At 44.8% G+C, this 15,456-nt stretch overlaps 1 protein-coding gene across 1 annotated transcript; it reads right to left on the minus strand.

The window, feature by feature from the left end:
• Positions 1-10,986: 10,986 nt before the first annotated feature.
• Positions 10,987-14,046, minus strand: LOC147855995 (purple acid phosphatase 2-like). The gene is made up of 9 exons (XM_087329836.1): positions 14,026-14,046; positions 13,688-13,871; positions 13,076-13,276; positions 12,852-12,963; positions 12,424-12,647; positions 12,056-12,194; positions 11,748-11,968; positions 11,477-11,598; positions 10,987-11,383 (listed from the first exon to the last, which is right to left on the minus strand). Exons 2-9 carry the CDS (start codon positions 13,862-13,864, stop codon positions 11,212-11,214), a joined length of 1,368 nt encoding a protein of 455 aa, XP_087185962.1. The 5' UTR covers positions 13,865-13,871; positions 14,026-14,046; the 3' UTR covers positions 10,987-11,211.
• Between the last annotated feature and the right edge of the window lie 1,410 nt (positions 14,047-15,456).

Raw genomic sequence — 15,456 nt, forward strand, 5'->3', positions numbered from 1 at the left:
AACAGTGTACAGAGAGAGAGAGAGAGAAAGAGGTCGCTGCCTCTGTTGTAACCGCCGCCTGTGGCGAAGATCGTGAGCACGAGGTCGTTGCCTTCGTGAACTCACTGTTTTGTACATTCCAACTTAGTGATAGTTTGCAGCCTGTGGGCTGCCGTGGTTTTTGCCTCTTTGGGTTTTCCACGTAAACATTCTGTGTACCCTTTTCTCTCCTTTGTGTCGCGTGTTTTCGTTTCCTGTTTCTTGTGTATGTAAAGAAGCTCGGTTGAGGCCGAGCGTTGTGTAAAAGGAGCGGTGAGTTCCCGTCAATTGGTATTAGAGCGAAACGACACAGAAATATGGACGAATTGTTTGGCGGCATGTTCAAGCGCACCGGCTCCAACTATTCTGTATGGAAGTCGAAGATGAGGGACATGCTCGTGGTTAAAGACCTCTGGCTGCCGGCCCAGTTCGGGGACAAGAGACTGGACAAAATCGACGCCGCGATATGGGAGGTGATGCACATGAAGACAACGGCGTACATACGGTGCTTCATCGATATGAGCCTGTACAACAACTTCAATGAAGAGAGCAAGGCTCATGAGCTTTGGGAGAAGATCAGCATAATGTTTCAAAACAAAAATGTTGTTAATCAGGTTTCGGTATTCTGGAAGCTAGTAAGACTTCGGTACCAAGATGGCTCCAGCATGGCGGAGGATATGAATGCCTTCCAGGGGCTGATACACCAAGCAACGTCATTGGAAGTACCTCTCGCCGATGAGGTACTAGCGCTGCTCCTGCTCGGTTCCCTCTCGAATAGGTGGGAGACGTTGGTTGTCACTTTGGGCAACGCCGGGCCGGAAGGAAAACGGTTATCCCTAGCAAGAGTAAAGTCGAGCTTGCTAGATGAGGAGGCACGTCGGAAAGACAAAGATACGAGCTCCGACTCCAAAGCGCTCCTTGCTGAATCGGAACGCGGAAGACAGAGAAACCGTAGTCCCCAGAACCGGGAGAAGTCGGGGACACGGTCAAAGTCAAGGGGGAGGCCTACTTGCTTCTATTGCGGCAAACCGGGACACTTCCAAAAGAACTGTCGGAATTTCCGTAAAGACAAGGAAACCGACGGTACCGATTCGAGGCGAACCCCAGACCGGAACGGTAAAGACCGGAAGGGGATGGACCGGAAGGGAACGACGGCAATCGCGGCAAGTGAAGAAGAGTTGATGCTCATCACCGAGGAGAGTGAGATAAACCTTGCCGGCGACGAGATGACCTGGGTGGTAGACTCCGGAGCATCGTTCCACCTTACCCCGGACCGGAAATGCTTCTCATCCTACTCAGCTTGTGACCACGGCTGTGTCCGGATGGGGAATGAAGGTACATGCCGAATTGTCGGCATAGGAGACGTGTGGCTGTCCACACCAACCGGATGCAAGTTGCTGCTGAAGTATGTCTGACACATTCCGGAGGTTCGTCTGAACCTGATATCAGCCGGTCGGCTAGATGATGAAGGCTACACGGGTAGCATTCGGAACGGTGTCATGAAGTTCAGCAAAGGGAGCCGGATTGTGGCTCGGGCCCGGAAGGTCAACACACTGTACCTGATGAATGCCCGGTTATGTCTGGAAGAAGTGAACGTGGCATCCGACACTGCCGGTGAGCTGTGGCACAAGAGGCTGTGTCATATGAGCGAGAAGGGGATGAAGAGGCTTGCAGACGACAACCTCATTCCAGTGAAGAACGTGCACTTAGAGAAGTGCACGGATTATCTGGCCGGTAAGCAGAACCGGACCTCCTTCCGACCAAGGCCACCGATGAGACGTAATGCACCACTGGAGTTGGTGCATACGGATGTGTGTCAAGTAGACATGAAGTGACATGCTGGAGCGCAGTACTTCATGACGTTCATAGATGACAACAGCCGGAAGCTGTGGGCCACACTGTTGAAGACGAAGGATCAGGTGCTATCCGTCTTCAAAGAGCTCCACACGAGAGTGGAAAGAGAAACCGGCCGGAAGCTGAAGGCGGTTCGAGCAGATAACGGAGGAGAGTACCGAGGGCAGTTTGAGGAGTACTGCCGCTCGAAGGGAATACGGCTCGAATTTACCGTGCCGAAGACGCCGGAACTAAACGGACTGGCCGAGAGGATGAACCGGACCATAATGGAGAGGGTCCGGAGTATGCTAGCGCATGCAAAACTACCCAAGAAGTTTTGGGATGAGGCATTGTCGACGGCGACATACGTGATAAACAGATCACCCTCAGTACCCTTGGACGGAGACACGCCACAGAGAGTATGGACCAGTAAGGAAGTTGTTGGGAACTCGACGTTCCTTATGTCCGACGCTCGGCCACAACCGAGATTCTTTACATACACAGAAAAACAGGTAATGAAACGCGACACAAAAGAGAAGGAATGGTGCACAGGAGGTATACGTGGAAAACCCCAAAATAGGGGGAAAAACCACGGCAGCCCACAAGCTGCAAACTGTCACTATGCAGAAGTATACAACAGTGAGATCACTGAGGCAACGACCTCGTGCTCACAGTTCTTCGCCACAGGTGGCGGTTACAACAGAGGCAACGACCTCGTCTCTCTCTCTCTCTCTCTCTCTCTCTCTCTCTGTACAGTTACGCGCTCTGATTTCTTCTTGCACCAACAACAAAGAATAACAACAAGAATGACAACACTATGACTAAAAGTTTGCCCTAAGCAATATTTATACTAATATGACTTTTCGGCTATTTACAAATGTAGCCTCGATGGGCTCCATCCGGCTCTCCGCAGTCGGGTACTCCTCGTCCGGTTCATACAGGGCCTACACCATCCGACTCTCCGCAGTCGGGTGCTCCTCATCCGGTTCATACCGGGCCTACACCATCCGACTCTCCGCAGTCGGGTCCTCCTCGTCCGGTTCATACCGGGCCTACACCACCCGACTCTCCGCAGTCGGGTACTCCTCGTCCGGTTCTCCGTTTCGGCCTCGGCCTGTCGGCCTCAGCCGAGTTTGTTCGTCAGCACTGTTCTTCTCCCTTCCCATCCGGAGGGACCTGTCTTCCAACAGAAGTGTCCTACCGGCATCTGAAGGTGTTCGGGTGTCTCGCGTACGTGCATGTAGCAAAGGACCGGAGAGGAAAGTTAGATCCAAAGACCCGACCATGCATATTCCTCGGTTACGGTGACGATGAGTTCGGCTACCGAGTGTGGGACCCGGTCGACAAGAAGGTATTCCGGAGTCGAGATATTATCTTCATGGAGGACAAGACGCTCGCCGACTGGGAGTCGAAGAAGAAGATAATGAACTCCGAGTCGACCGGTAAGGATCGACTCTAGGATGAGCAGACCCAACCGGCGAGAGACCGGCTAGCACTCGAAGAACCAGCCGGATACGGTGAGGATACCAAACCGGCAGAAGAAGAAGTAGAGGAAGCTGAAACCGGAACCGACCAAGACCCCGAATCGGATTCGGATGAAGAGCGAATGGAGGAGCCGGTTACCGAAGCCCGAAGACGTAGATATCCTCTCAGAGAGAGAAGGGCCCCCCAGAGATTTCCGGATGCAGAGCATGTTCTGCTGACTGATGAGGGGGAGCCGTAAAACTTCGAAGAAGCGAAGGATAACACCCACAGCCGAAAATGGTTAAGTGCCATGCAGGACGAGATGGATTCCCTAGATGAGAACCATACGTATGAATTGGTGGAGTTGCCGAAAGGAAAGCGGGCACTTCGAAACAAGTGGGTCTACAAGTTGAAACCGGGAGATGTCGGGAACCCCCTGAGACACAAAGCCAGGATCATGGTGAAGGGGTTCCAGCAGAAGAAGGGCATGGACTTCGACGAGATATTTGCCCCGGTAGTAAAGATGACCTCCATCCGGACGGTGCTGAGTATAGCAGCAAGCATGGACCTCGAGGTACAACAGCTGGACGTGAAGACGGCATTCCTTCACGGCGACCTCGAAGAGGAGATCTACATGCAGCAACTGGAAGGTTTCGTGGAGAAAGGCAAGGAGCACCTGGTATGCCGGTTGAAGAAGAGCCTGTACCGACTGAAGCAGGCTCCCCGACAATGGTACCGAAAGTTCGACTCCTTCATGACCGATCAAGGGTACCACAAGACGTAGGCCGATCACTGCGTGTTTGTGAAGAAGTTCGAAGGAGGAGACTTCCTGATCCTCCTTCTGTACGTGGATGACATGTTGATTGTCGGACGGGACCAAGTCAAAATACAGATGCTGAAGAAGGCTCTCAACCGGACCTTCTCAATGAAAGACTTGGGTCCGGCAAGACAGATGGTGGGGATGCACATCATTTGGGACCGGTCAGTGAAGCAATTATGGCTGTCACATGAGAAGTATGTGATAAAGGTGCTTCACCGGTTCAACATGTCAGAGGCGAAACCGGTCGGATCGACACTTCCGGCAAACTGCAGGCTATCCGGTAAGCAAAGCCTGAAGACGAAAGCAGAGAAGGCGGATATGATGAAGATTCCATATGCCTCTGCCGTCAGGAGCTTGATGTACGCAATTGTTTGTACCCGACCGGACATAGGATACGCAGCCGGAGTGGTGAGCCGGTTTATGAGCAATCCTGGCAAGGAGCACTGGAACGCGGTCAAATGGATACTCCGGTATTTGAAGGGCACTTCAAATATGTGTCTCCGATTCAGCTCCGGAAAACCTCAACTGGATGGTTTCACCGATTCGGACATGTCGGCTTATGTGGATACCAGCCAGTCTACATCCGGGTATGTAATGACATATGCAGGGGGAGCTGTTTCGTGGCAGTCGAGGCTGCAGAAGATGGTTGCATTGTCAACCACAGAGGCGGAGTACATGGCGGCTGTGGAAGCCGACAAGGAAATATTATGGATGAAGGACTTCATCGGAGAGCTCGATATCTGGCAAGAGGAATACCGACTCTATTGCGACAGTCAAAGTGCCATCCACCTTGCTAAGAATGCGGCCTACCATTCTTGGACAAAGCATATCCAGCGAAGATTTCACTGGATCCGGGAAAGAGTAGATGATCAGGAGTTCGCGCTAACGAAGATCCACATGATCGAGAACGGGTCAGATATGCTTACCAAAGTTCTGATACCCGACAAGCTGGATGCATGCCGGAAGCGGATCGGACTGATCAGACACCCCATGCCGGAGTGAAGGGGGAGTTTGTTGGGAGACAGGTCCCTCCGGATGGGAAGGGAGAAGAACAGTGCCGACGAACAATCCGTCCCTAAACCGGAGGAGGAGTACCCGGCTACGGAGAACCGGATGGTGCAGGCCCGGTGTGAACCGGATGAGGAGTACCCGGCTACGGAGAGCCGGATGGTGCAGGCCCGGTGTGAACCGGATGAGGAGTACCCAGCTACGGAGAGCCGGATGGTGCAGGCCTGGTGTGAACCGGATGAGGAGTACCTGGCTACGGAGAGCCGGATGGTGCAGAACCGGTGAGAACCGGACAAGGAGCACCCGGCTACGGAGAGCCGGATGACGCAGACCCGGTGCGAATCGGAGGAAGAGACATATTCGTAAATATGTTTCTGAGAGCCCATCGAGGCCACATTTAGTATAAATATGACTTAGGGCAAACTTTTAGTGTGGTTGTTGTCATTTTCTTGTTGGTGCAAGAAGAAGAGAGAGCACGTAACAGTGTACAGAGAGAGAGAGAGAAAGAGGTCGCTGCCTCTATTGTAACCGCCGCCTGTGGCGAAGATCGTGAGCACGAGGTCGTTGCCTTCATGAACTCACTGTTTTGTACATTCCAACTTAGTGATAGTTTGCAGCCTGTGGGCTGCCGTGGTTTTTCCCTCTTTGGGTTTTCCATGTAAACATTATGTGTACCCTTTTCTCTCCTTTGTGTCGCGTGTTTTCGTTTCCTGTTTCTTGTGTATGTAAAGAAGCTCGGTTGAGGCCGAGCGTTGTGTATAAGGAGCGGTGAGTTCCCGTCAAAAGATTTCTTCATAGTCGACTCCATGTGTTTCTGCGTATCCTTTCACTACGAGTCGAGCTTTGTAACAGTTTACGGAGCCATCGGCATTATACTTCACCTTGTAGATCCATCTACAACCAATTGCCTTCTTGTGCGGTGAGTGGGGAACGAGATCCCATGTCTCGTTCTTGCATAGTGCACGCATCTCCTCGTTCATTGCTTCGATCCATCGCGGGTCCTTCGTGCATTCGGAAAAGTTTTCTGGCTCCCGTACTATTGCCACCTTCATCATAAATGCGTAATGGTACGCCATGTACTCATCGTAGCCGAATTGGCTTACAAGGTTCTTTTCACGGGTGGATCGGCGGAGCTTCTCGTTTGTGGATTCTAAGGCTTTCTTCACTCCATTTTTCGAGATGTCAAGGCCTTCGAACTCACTATCGGGGGAGTGAGTCGATTCGATGCCATCGAAATGATCGTCTTCATACTCCAACATTTTGGCCTTCCCTTTGTCTAGCTTTGGACTCAGTCGAGATGTGCTTTGATCACTCGGAGGCTCTTAAGGTCCGCTTAGTCGGGTCGTGATCGAACTTTCTTCAAACATGTGCGTAAGGTGATCTTCATCCTCTATCTCTTGTTCGGCGGATTCGGAGTCCAGCGGAATCAGAGTTGAAGTTGTCTCTAGTGTGTACCAGGATGCGGACTCGTCAAAAACGACGTCTCGACTTACGCGAACTATTCGAGTTGAGGGGTTGTAGCACTTGTACCCCTTTTGCGCCAGTGAGTATCCGATGAGGATACATTTCTCCGGCTTCGGTTCGAGCTTTTGTCGCTTTTCGTCGGGGATGTGCACATACGCAACGGAGCCGAATATCCAGACATGAGATACGTCCGGCTTCTTTCCGAAAAACTTCTCATGCGGCGTGAGGTCATGCACGCCGGATGTCGTACACCGATCATGGGGTATACGACCATGTTAGCCGCTTCTGCCCAGTACGACTTCGGTACGTGCTTTTCGTTCATCATGACCCGTGCTACTTCGAGGATGTGCCCATTCTTTCGTTTGGCCATTCCGTTTTGTTGTAGCGTATGTCGACACGAAAACTCTCGCCGAATTCCTTCTTTCCGTAGATATGTCGTAAACTCATCTGAGAAATATTCCTTGCCTCCATCCGATCGAAGGCACCGTACGTGTCAATTCGTAGCTTTTTCGACTCCACTCTTGAATTTTTGGCAGTGTTTGAACAATTCTCTCTTTTGTCACATCGGGTAGATCCAAGTGTGCCTAGAGAAGTTATCAATAAAGGTCACGTAGTATTGGCATCCGCCGAATGTCACCGTTTGAGCCGGTCCCCATACATCGAAACGAATTACGTCGAGTACGCCTTTGCTTACATTCCTCTCCTTCGGAAATGGATGTCGATGTTGCTTGCCGAATTGGCAAGCCGCACATACGCCTTCAATCTCTCTCTCTTTGAAGGTCGGGAGTCCGATGACAACTCCTTTCAATTGCATCGCCTTGAGCTTTTGAAGGTTGATATGGCCAATTTGCTTGTGCCATAACTCTATGTCGGACTCGACTTTCGTGCCTTTTGCGAACATGGCTGATTTCATCTCGTGCGAGTCGAGAATGAACATTCGGCCCTCTCTCTGTCCGCGCGCTGTCGTGTGAATCTTCACACACTATGTAAAAAAATAATGAAATAATTATTTTAGATTAGATTGGTAGCTTGTTATAGAAAGATGGATGTACTCAAGAGTTTCAAAATGTATTTTACTACATACAAAATGGACAACTACATATCAAGTTATGAGAACATGAAGTTTTAGAAGATAAGGAAAATAGAATTATGATTTATCCCACATAGATAGGAAATTTAAGGCCCTGGCTATATAAGCACATTGAGATCCTTTATTTTTCATTTGTGATAAGAGCACTTTGGCCACTTTGTCTAGATGGATGAATGTGGCCAAGTTCCCAAAAAACCGATTGGCAATAAAATGGAACCGGCAGGTAAGCCGAAAACCAAATTGGAACCCGTCGGTAAGCAAACCGGAACCAGCTGGTAAGCAAATTGGAACCTGCTGGAAAGCAAACCGGAACCGGTCGGTAAGCAAACTGGAACCGGCCAATAAGCCAAAAACCAAACCGGAATTGGTCGGTAAGCAAATTGAAACCGGTCGGAAAGCGAACCGGAACCAGCCAGGCATCAAACTGGATTGGATGGGCGGTGATCAAGACGGACAGATGATAGGATCATCTGGCTAATTAAAGTAAAGTAAAGAAAACTAAGGTAAAGGTCATGTGGACGGTCGCATGCAACTAAAAGAAAAAGTCATGCAACGAAAAATGGATGCAACTAAAAGTAGAGGCCATGCAACTAAATGTGGACATGGAAAGTAACATTGAAGGCTATGATCAATGGAGAACTCCATATAAAATTCCATTTATTTTCCTACACTCATCCTCTCTCCGATATTTTCTTTTTCTTTTCCTTCTTAGCTCCCTTATCTTATCGAAGTCATAACACTCAAAAACCCTATTTTCCCCTACGGAAGCCATATCTCTCGTAAAACCTAATTCTAATTTTCCCTACGGAAGTTATAACACTCAAAAACCCAAAATTTCCCTACGGAAGCCATATCTCTCAAAAATCAAAAATCTCTTATCAAAGCCAAAAACCCTAAATTTCTATTGAATCCATATTTAGTTTCTTCTAATCTATTATTCTAGTAATCTCCATAAGCTAAACTTTTGTAATCCCAATCTTGGGATTGATTGTAATCTTTCTTTCTATTTGTTAATGAAATTTGTCAATCTTTCTTATTTCCATTAATTGTTTAATATAAACATACGAATCTGATATCCTCTAATCGGAGGCCCCGGGGTCATGCCTCAAGTTCACGTGTCCTCGTCGTATTTTCGCGACAGCACAATGAGTCGGCCCTCTTTTTCGATGAAGCAATCGCCTTGATTAAATCAAACTTGCATTCCTTGCTCTACAATTTGGCTAACGGAGACCAAATTCTTCGTAATGGTTGGTACATGCAACACATTTTTAATGTAATTTTGCTTACCTTCTTTTCCGAACGGAACATTGCTGATGTGCCGAATCGGGTGCGTAGTGTTGTCTCCGGTTTCGACATAGTCGGGTCGGTCCGGCTCTCAAAGTTCTCGAAACCATTCTTGATGCGACGTCATATGGTTCGAGGCACCGGAATCGACGAACCATACGTCTTCCGGACCGGAGGCACTAGTAGAAGTAGAGGACGACATAGAATTTGCTCTATGTCTCATTACGAAAAATCCACCGTAGTCGTCGTACTCGGAGTCGACGGCATAATTGGTGAGTTGTCGACTAGTGGAAGCCGACTCACGCATCTTCTTTCGGCACTCTTCTTTGCGGTGGCCGATTTTGCCGCAATATCCGCATTCGATTGAGGTTTGTCAGCTCGAACTAGAATGGTGGCTCCCCCTTCTTCCGAAGGTTCCTCGATGACCTCCATCTTGTTGCCGTAATGGAGAGTTGTTTTCGTAAATCGGGCCTCGTCCGCCTCGTCCTTGGCTGAATCGGCTGCTTCTTACACGGCCGCGTCCTCTTCCTCCGTCTGAATGCGTGTAGAGCATGTGGCCTTCCGAGGCGCTGCTTCTTGTTCAAACATGATTCTCTTCGACCAACAACATGGATTGAAGATCGAAGACGCAGGGCGGACTCTCCCGTGCTAGTACGGTGGTCCGCATCGCGCCGAACCGTGGTGCAAGGCCGCTGAGGCATATTTGCACCATTTCGTCATCCTCCACATTGACGCTTATCAAGCCGAGTGCATCACAAAGCTCCTTGATCTTCAAGATGTAGCTTGTAATGGACATATCTCGTTGTTGGATGTTGTTCAACTCTTGGCAGAGTTGAAGCTTTCTCGCGGTCGTGTTGGCGGCGAAAATCTTTCGTAGATTCTCCCATGCTTCCTTCAGCGTCTCAGCTTCTCGAATGTAGCCGAGCATGTGGTCGTGAACACATGTTGCCAAGCAATACATCACTCAACTCGCCACTTGCTCCCAAGTTGCATAGTCACCATTTTTCGGGTTGGGTCTATTTTGTTGTGCTCCCTTGATGTAACTCCAATAGCCTTGGTCAACAAGGTATTGATGCATCTTGTACTCCCAAGATGCAAAGTTGTTGCGATCCAACTTCTCGCTAGGGAGAGCGCTCCCCATTTGAGTATTCATTGTCGATTAAGCTTCCTTTCTTCTTTTCCTTCTCTCTCGAACACGAGCTATGTAGTGGTACTACGATAGCGATGAGTTGGTTCTTCTTGAACGTCGGCATAGAGCACAACACACGGTCACGATGAGACGAGTGGGCTAGATCGAGCTACCAAATCGCTCTGATACCATGTAAAGAATCGGGTATGATTCTTGTTTAGTGGAAGAGATGCGTGTTATGTGGATGTGTGAGAGGAATTAGAGGAGAGATGACAGAACACAAGATTGGTAGAAAAAGGAATACTCAAGAAGAAGGTGTATATTTCACAAGTAGAATAAGAATTACAAAATGTAGCATAATAAGGAGTCACAACCGACATAGTATGAAGTATGAGGAGGGTGCTTTATATAGAGTCACCCTCTCTCTTCATTAACTTACAATAACCACACTCTCTCTTGGGGAATGTGAAGACTCATAGTCATGGGGAATATGTAACTCATTAGTTATGTGTCATAGAATATGATTCTATGACACATAGTTAATGTGTACAGAGTAGTGGTGTGACTCTTGACCTTTGAGTAATCATAGATTCTCAAAAGGTGTGTTCACACGTTGTGCTATGTTGAGCTTGATTCTCAACAATAAGACTAGGAGTAATTCCTGTAAAATAAACATGTTAATGTAGACCTTTTATGCTCATGATTGATCCACTATCTTGGGATATTATATAACTTAATTCCAAGGTTCCATTACTTCAGGGATTCTTATATAATTTGTAACCATTAAGTTGTTTGCATTCTTACATACAAAAATATCCAAACATCATACACCTTTAAGTGTTTGACAATTCTATTCAAATGAACATTTTGTACAAGGTTATCAACACATCATCACTTCAAAATGAGGTAATGAGTATTCATAACTTACAAGATGACAAAGTTATTCCCAACAATGAGGTTTTATTATCGCTTCTCGTGGAACATAATTAATATGTGAGCAATGTTCATATGTTAACATAACACCCGAGATTATATAAAAGATTGTTTGGAATCATTGTTGTTGTAGTTCGTTGAGTCATAGTAGCTCATAAAAATGAAGACTTATGAGGTCCAATATAGGTTAGAAAGCCAAAGAGAGTCGGCCTTGACAGCTACACCATCTTGATTACGGTGCCAATAATAATATGCATGTGTCCTATTCTTGATCTCAAGCATGGCATGTCCAAAGCTAGCCTCACGGAATGCTGAATATGCCGGTTGTGGCTCAGTAAACCTATAAAACAAAATCATATATAATGAAATACACATTATGGACATCTCATTATCAAATTCAACTTGAAAACATAGAGGAAAACAAGAGAATTACTCTCCAGCAAGACCCTCGGCATTTCCACCATCCCCAATCACTACGTAAACGGGTGCAGAGGGGTTTGCTTTTGGGGTGCAATTCCCATTCACAATGTTGTAGTCAATGTTGGAAAAGCGATACTACATAAAAAGCTCCCAATTTAGTGAAGATCCAACTGAAAAGTTCAACCTCTTCTTTGTGAATTCAAAGTTTTATGTTGAATGGCGTGAAACCTTAGGATTTTATTAAAGCAAAGCATAGTGTGTTGCAATATCAAAGCAATACTCACTGTTCTTTCGTATGCATGAACATGGCCGGCAAATACAATGTCCACCTTGGCTTTTACCAACCATGATTCGAATTGGACACGCATTGTTTCACCCTCCATATAATGATATTCATTGCTATTATACCATGGGGAATGCAACAAAACAATGAGCCACGGGGTCTTTGTCCTATCTACCGAAGCTAGCTCCTTCTTGAGCCAAACATATTGTGGGGTATATTTGCCTACATAAAAACTCATTGAATGTCAGCCTACACAAGTCTATTCATAGTTTTATCAAATATGGTAGAGAAGTATAATATAGTACTAACCATATGCTGAATAAGACGAAAGAACAATGATATGAGCGGATGCTCTCTTGATGGAGTACCACAAGGGTGATGTGCTATTTGAGGCTTTATACGGAACTCGAAAACGGTTCAAGTACGGCTTGAATGCATCAACCTCTCCCTAATTGACAAAATCACCAAAAAACAACCATTGAATTTAAAGGACAACTTGAAAATACCCATGAGTGCTTATTTATTTTAATTTTACTAAATTCCTCTCAAGTTTTTGTTTTTTAACCAAATTCCCTTGGTTTAGTCCCTCTTATACAAATAAATATGTTATTGGTGTGATTGTAAGGTTAGGTTACCCCAATATGCACATTTTAGATTGTTTATAAATATAGACTAACCAACTCAGGTGCAAAATCAAGTTCATGGTTTCCAGCTGTCCAAATCCAAGGTTGATAAGCCGTGCTTCGTTCGACAAACCGGCTCCAAGTATCCCACCGGTTGTTGTCATGGAATGGATAGGTGTCTGCATAGGAAAAATCACCTACGTATAGAAGGGTGTCACCGTTTGATTTCATGTAATGGTCAAGTGTTTTGTTGGAATCAAATGTTTGACCAAGGTCACCTATAAAAAACAACGTGTATGAGTGAGTTGGTTGGCACTAGTTTTTATCATAGACAAAAAAAAAGTGTACTCCTTTGCACATGTTATGATAAACACCAAATGCAAACTTTTTAAGGGATTCAATGGCTTCAACACAAAACATAACCCCTAACTTTCATTAATTTAAAAGAAATGGTTTTTTTTATAAATTTTGATTTTTCATACCAATAATCCCAAAAGTGTAGGGAGTATCAAGACCAACAGGTGGAGGTGTCTTAAACCAGAACTCTCGAGCAGAGGATCCCTCACCTAACTTGTAGTAATATTTTGCATTAAGCTGCAAGAAATGTCCAAACATCAACAAGGAAACTATCAATTAAGACAACAAATCTTTGGGTTTTGAGTTTTATTAGTAACAATTGAGCATCAGGTTGCAAATGTGTACACACCTTGAGGTTGTCAATTCTACAATGATGAATGAAACCTGATGTGTAGTTGTAGAATGTGTATCTTGAAACTTTGCCTTTTTTACTGTAACTATACTTTCCTGATTCAAGGCCATACTGTACAACACTAGATCCTGGTTTTGAAGGTGTAGTCCATGATATAAAGATTGCCTTTCCAGTGAGGTCCCCTTGTGTGATATGAACCTGAAATTCCAAAAGGTATCCTTCAATGTATAATCGGAGTAGTGCCTAGTATATACATTGGATAATGTAAACACAATGAAAACAAGATTATCAAATATGAATCTAAATATTGACAGATGAATAGCTCAACAATGTACATTATTGTATATGTCCATACCAATGAAAGTCTTATTTCTGCTTATAATGACTACAAGATATGAACCAAAGAGGAAATAAACTATAAATTAGAATCATCGAAAACAAAATGGAATCATGAATTTTGACACATCTGTACTTATATACATGTAGTCTTTCACATATAGAATGCATAGCTTTCATACATTACATATGGTACATGGGATTTCATATTATTGTACCCATGAGATTTGGTAGAAGTACAATACATTATAGGACGAGATAAAAAATATTTGCCTGTTGTGGAGCATTGTAGCCTTGGGGAACTTTGAAAACGTCACTATCCAAAGGCATGTCCACCGTTGCTGCTAATTTGCGTCTATATGAGCTTGTTACCCCACCTTGCACGCATAGCGTGAAAGTGGACACAACTAACATTATGTAAAACATCAGAAGAAGGTGCTTGCTTGTCATTGTGTCCCTACAAAAGGAGACAAAATATGTACCTAAGAATACTTGGTTATGCCATATAATTTTGAAGTCATTTTCAGCTTATAATTTTACTTCCTTAAAAGAGCTTAGTCATTCAACATGAAAGACATGTTTATCTCTAAATTGCAAGAATTTAGACTTACCCGATGGAGAATAAAAGGAAGATGGGCAAACAGAATCACTAATAAATTGATTACATGGTTGAGAGATAGATCTCTACTTATATAGGTTTTATTCATCCTATATGTAATATATCCACAAGTATATTCTAGCACAAAAAGTCAAACTATTAAATAATTCTCACTTTAAAGGAAGACTAAGTGACAATAATATATCAAACAAAAAACTGTCGAGTGATTCCAAGACTAATGGAGAAGCCTCATAGAGCATAAACAAAGCCAATTTCCATAATATGAAAGAGGAAACAATTGTAATTTGTAAAATGTAAAGAAAGTAAAAGAATAAGATTTTTACTTCTCCTTCATTTCTTAGTCAATTTCTTAGCTAGAGCTTTCCTCTCGATCTCTTGCGTTCTTTCCTCTTGTTAGCCCTAATCTTGCCCTACTTCCATATGTGTCAAGTTTAAGGCTTAAGCTTTCCTCGTGAGCACTTAAAATTTTATCCCTCATAAAAGTGGTTCATTATCTGAAAGATAGTTTTATGTACTCTTTATGTGATTTTCTTGACCTTTGCTTGAATAAGTGATCAACCATGAGTAAAGTCATACTTAGATTAATATGACCATATTAGTGACTTCAAAGAGATCTCATTAGGCATAGTCAAAAGTGGTGCATACCTACTTCTCACATGAAAGAGGGTATGCATCTGGTCAATCCCTCACATGGATATCATGATAAGTTATCACATTGGCGATACAACAAATATTGCAAAAACAAATTCATAATTTGAAAACAACACGACCTTCATCTAACATCCTATAGAACACATTGATGTGACATTGGTACCTTTATGCAAAGTGTCTTTCTTACAACCCCACAAGTGTCCACCATGGAGGTTATGTATAAATAATTAGGTGCATCTATTGCATTGGATTTAAAGAAATATAGGTCCATGTTCCCACAACAATTTTGGTTTATCTTGTATGGAATATATCCACAAGTATATGCTTGTACTAGAATGTTCAACTATTAAATAATTTATCATATTTGTAAAGAATTGGGAGTGATTCTGTGCAGCGGAAGAGATGTGTGTGTGTGAGAGAGAGAGAGACAAATAGAGAACATGATGTATACAGAGAACTAGGAAACTGTATTAGCCAAGTGCAAGAATGAACCAACATTACAAAGAGAAAGAGAAGGTGCTTATGTAGTCACCTTCTCTCTAAGGTCTCTCACTTGGACCGCCTCTTGGGAAATATGTGGAGTCTTAATTACTTAGTGAATGTGTGTCATAGGACATTAACTTATATGACACACTAGTTATTATACAATGAGGTGGGATGTTCACACACTTGAGCATCCTAGAGTGTGTTCCCACACAAGGGAAGTTGAGTTTGATTCTCAACACGCCCATGAAAACACAACTTCCAAACGACAAATAGTTGGTTTGGGCTG

This window comes from Azolla caroliniana, unplaced genomic scaffold, assembly GCF_043228905.1.
Source record: "Azolla caroliniana isolate FFs.n. ecotype wild unplaced genomic scaffold, voAzoCaro1.0.p SCAF_13, whole genome shotgun sequence".
Taxonomy (NCBI): Eukaryota; Viridiplantae; Streptophyta; class Polypodiopsida; order Salviniales; family Salviniaceae; genus Azolla; species Azolla caroliniana.

Bases quoted from the DNA above. Each gene is read 5' to 3' on its own strand.
- LOC147855995 (XM_087329836.1), bottom strand. From the start codon at position 13,864: ATGACAAGCAAGCACCTTCTTCTGATGTTTTACATAATGTTAGTTGTG. The intron at 12,648-12,851 runs GTATGAAAAATC...TGTTTTTTATAG, and splicing joins CTACACTTTTGGGATTATTG to GTGACCTTGGTCAAACATTT. The intron at 11,599-11,747 runs GTGAGTATTGCT...CTTTTTATGTAG, and splicing joins TTCATGCATACGAAAGAACA to TATCGCTTTTCCAACATTGA.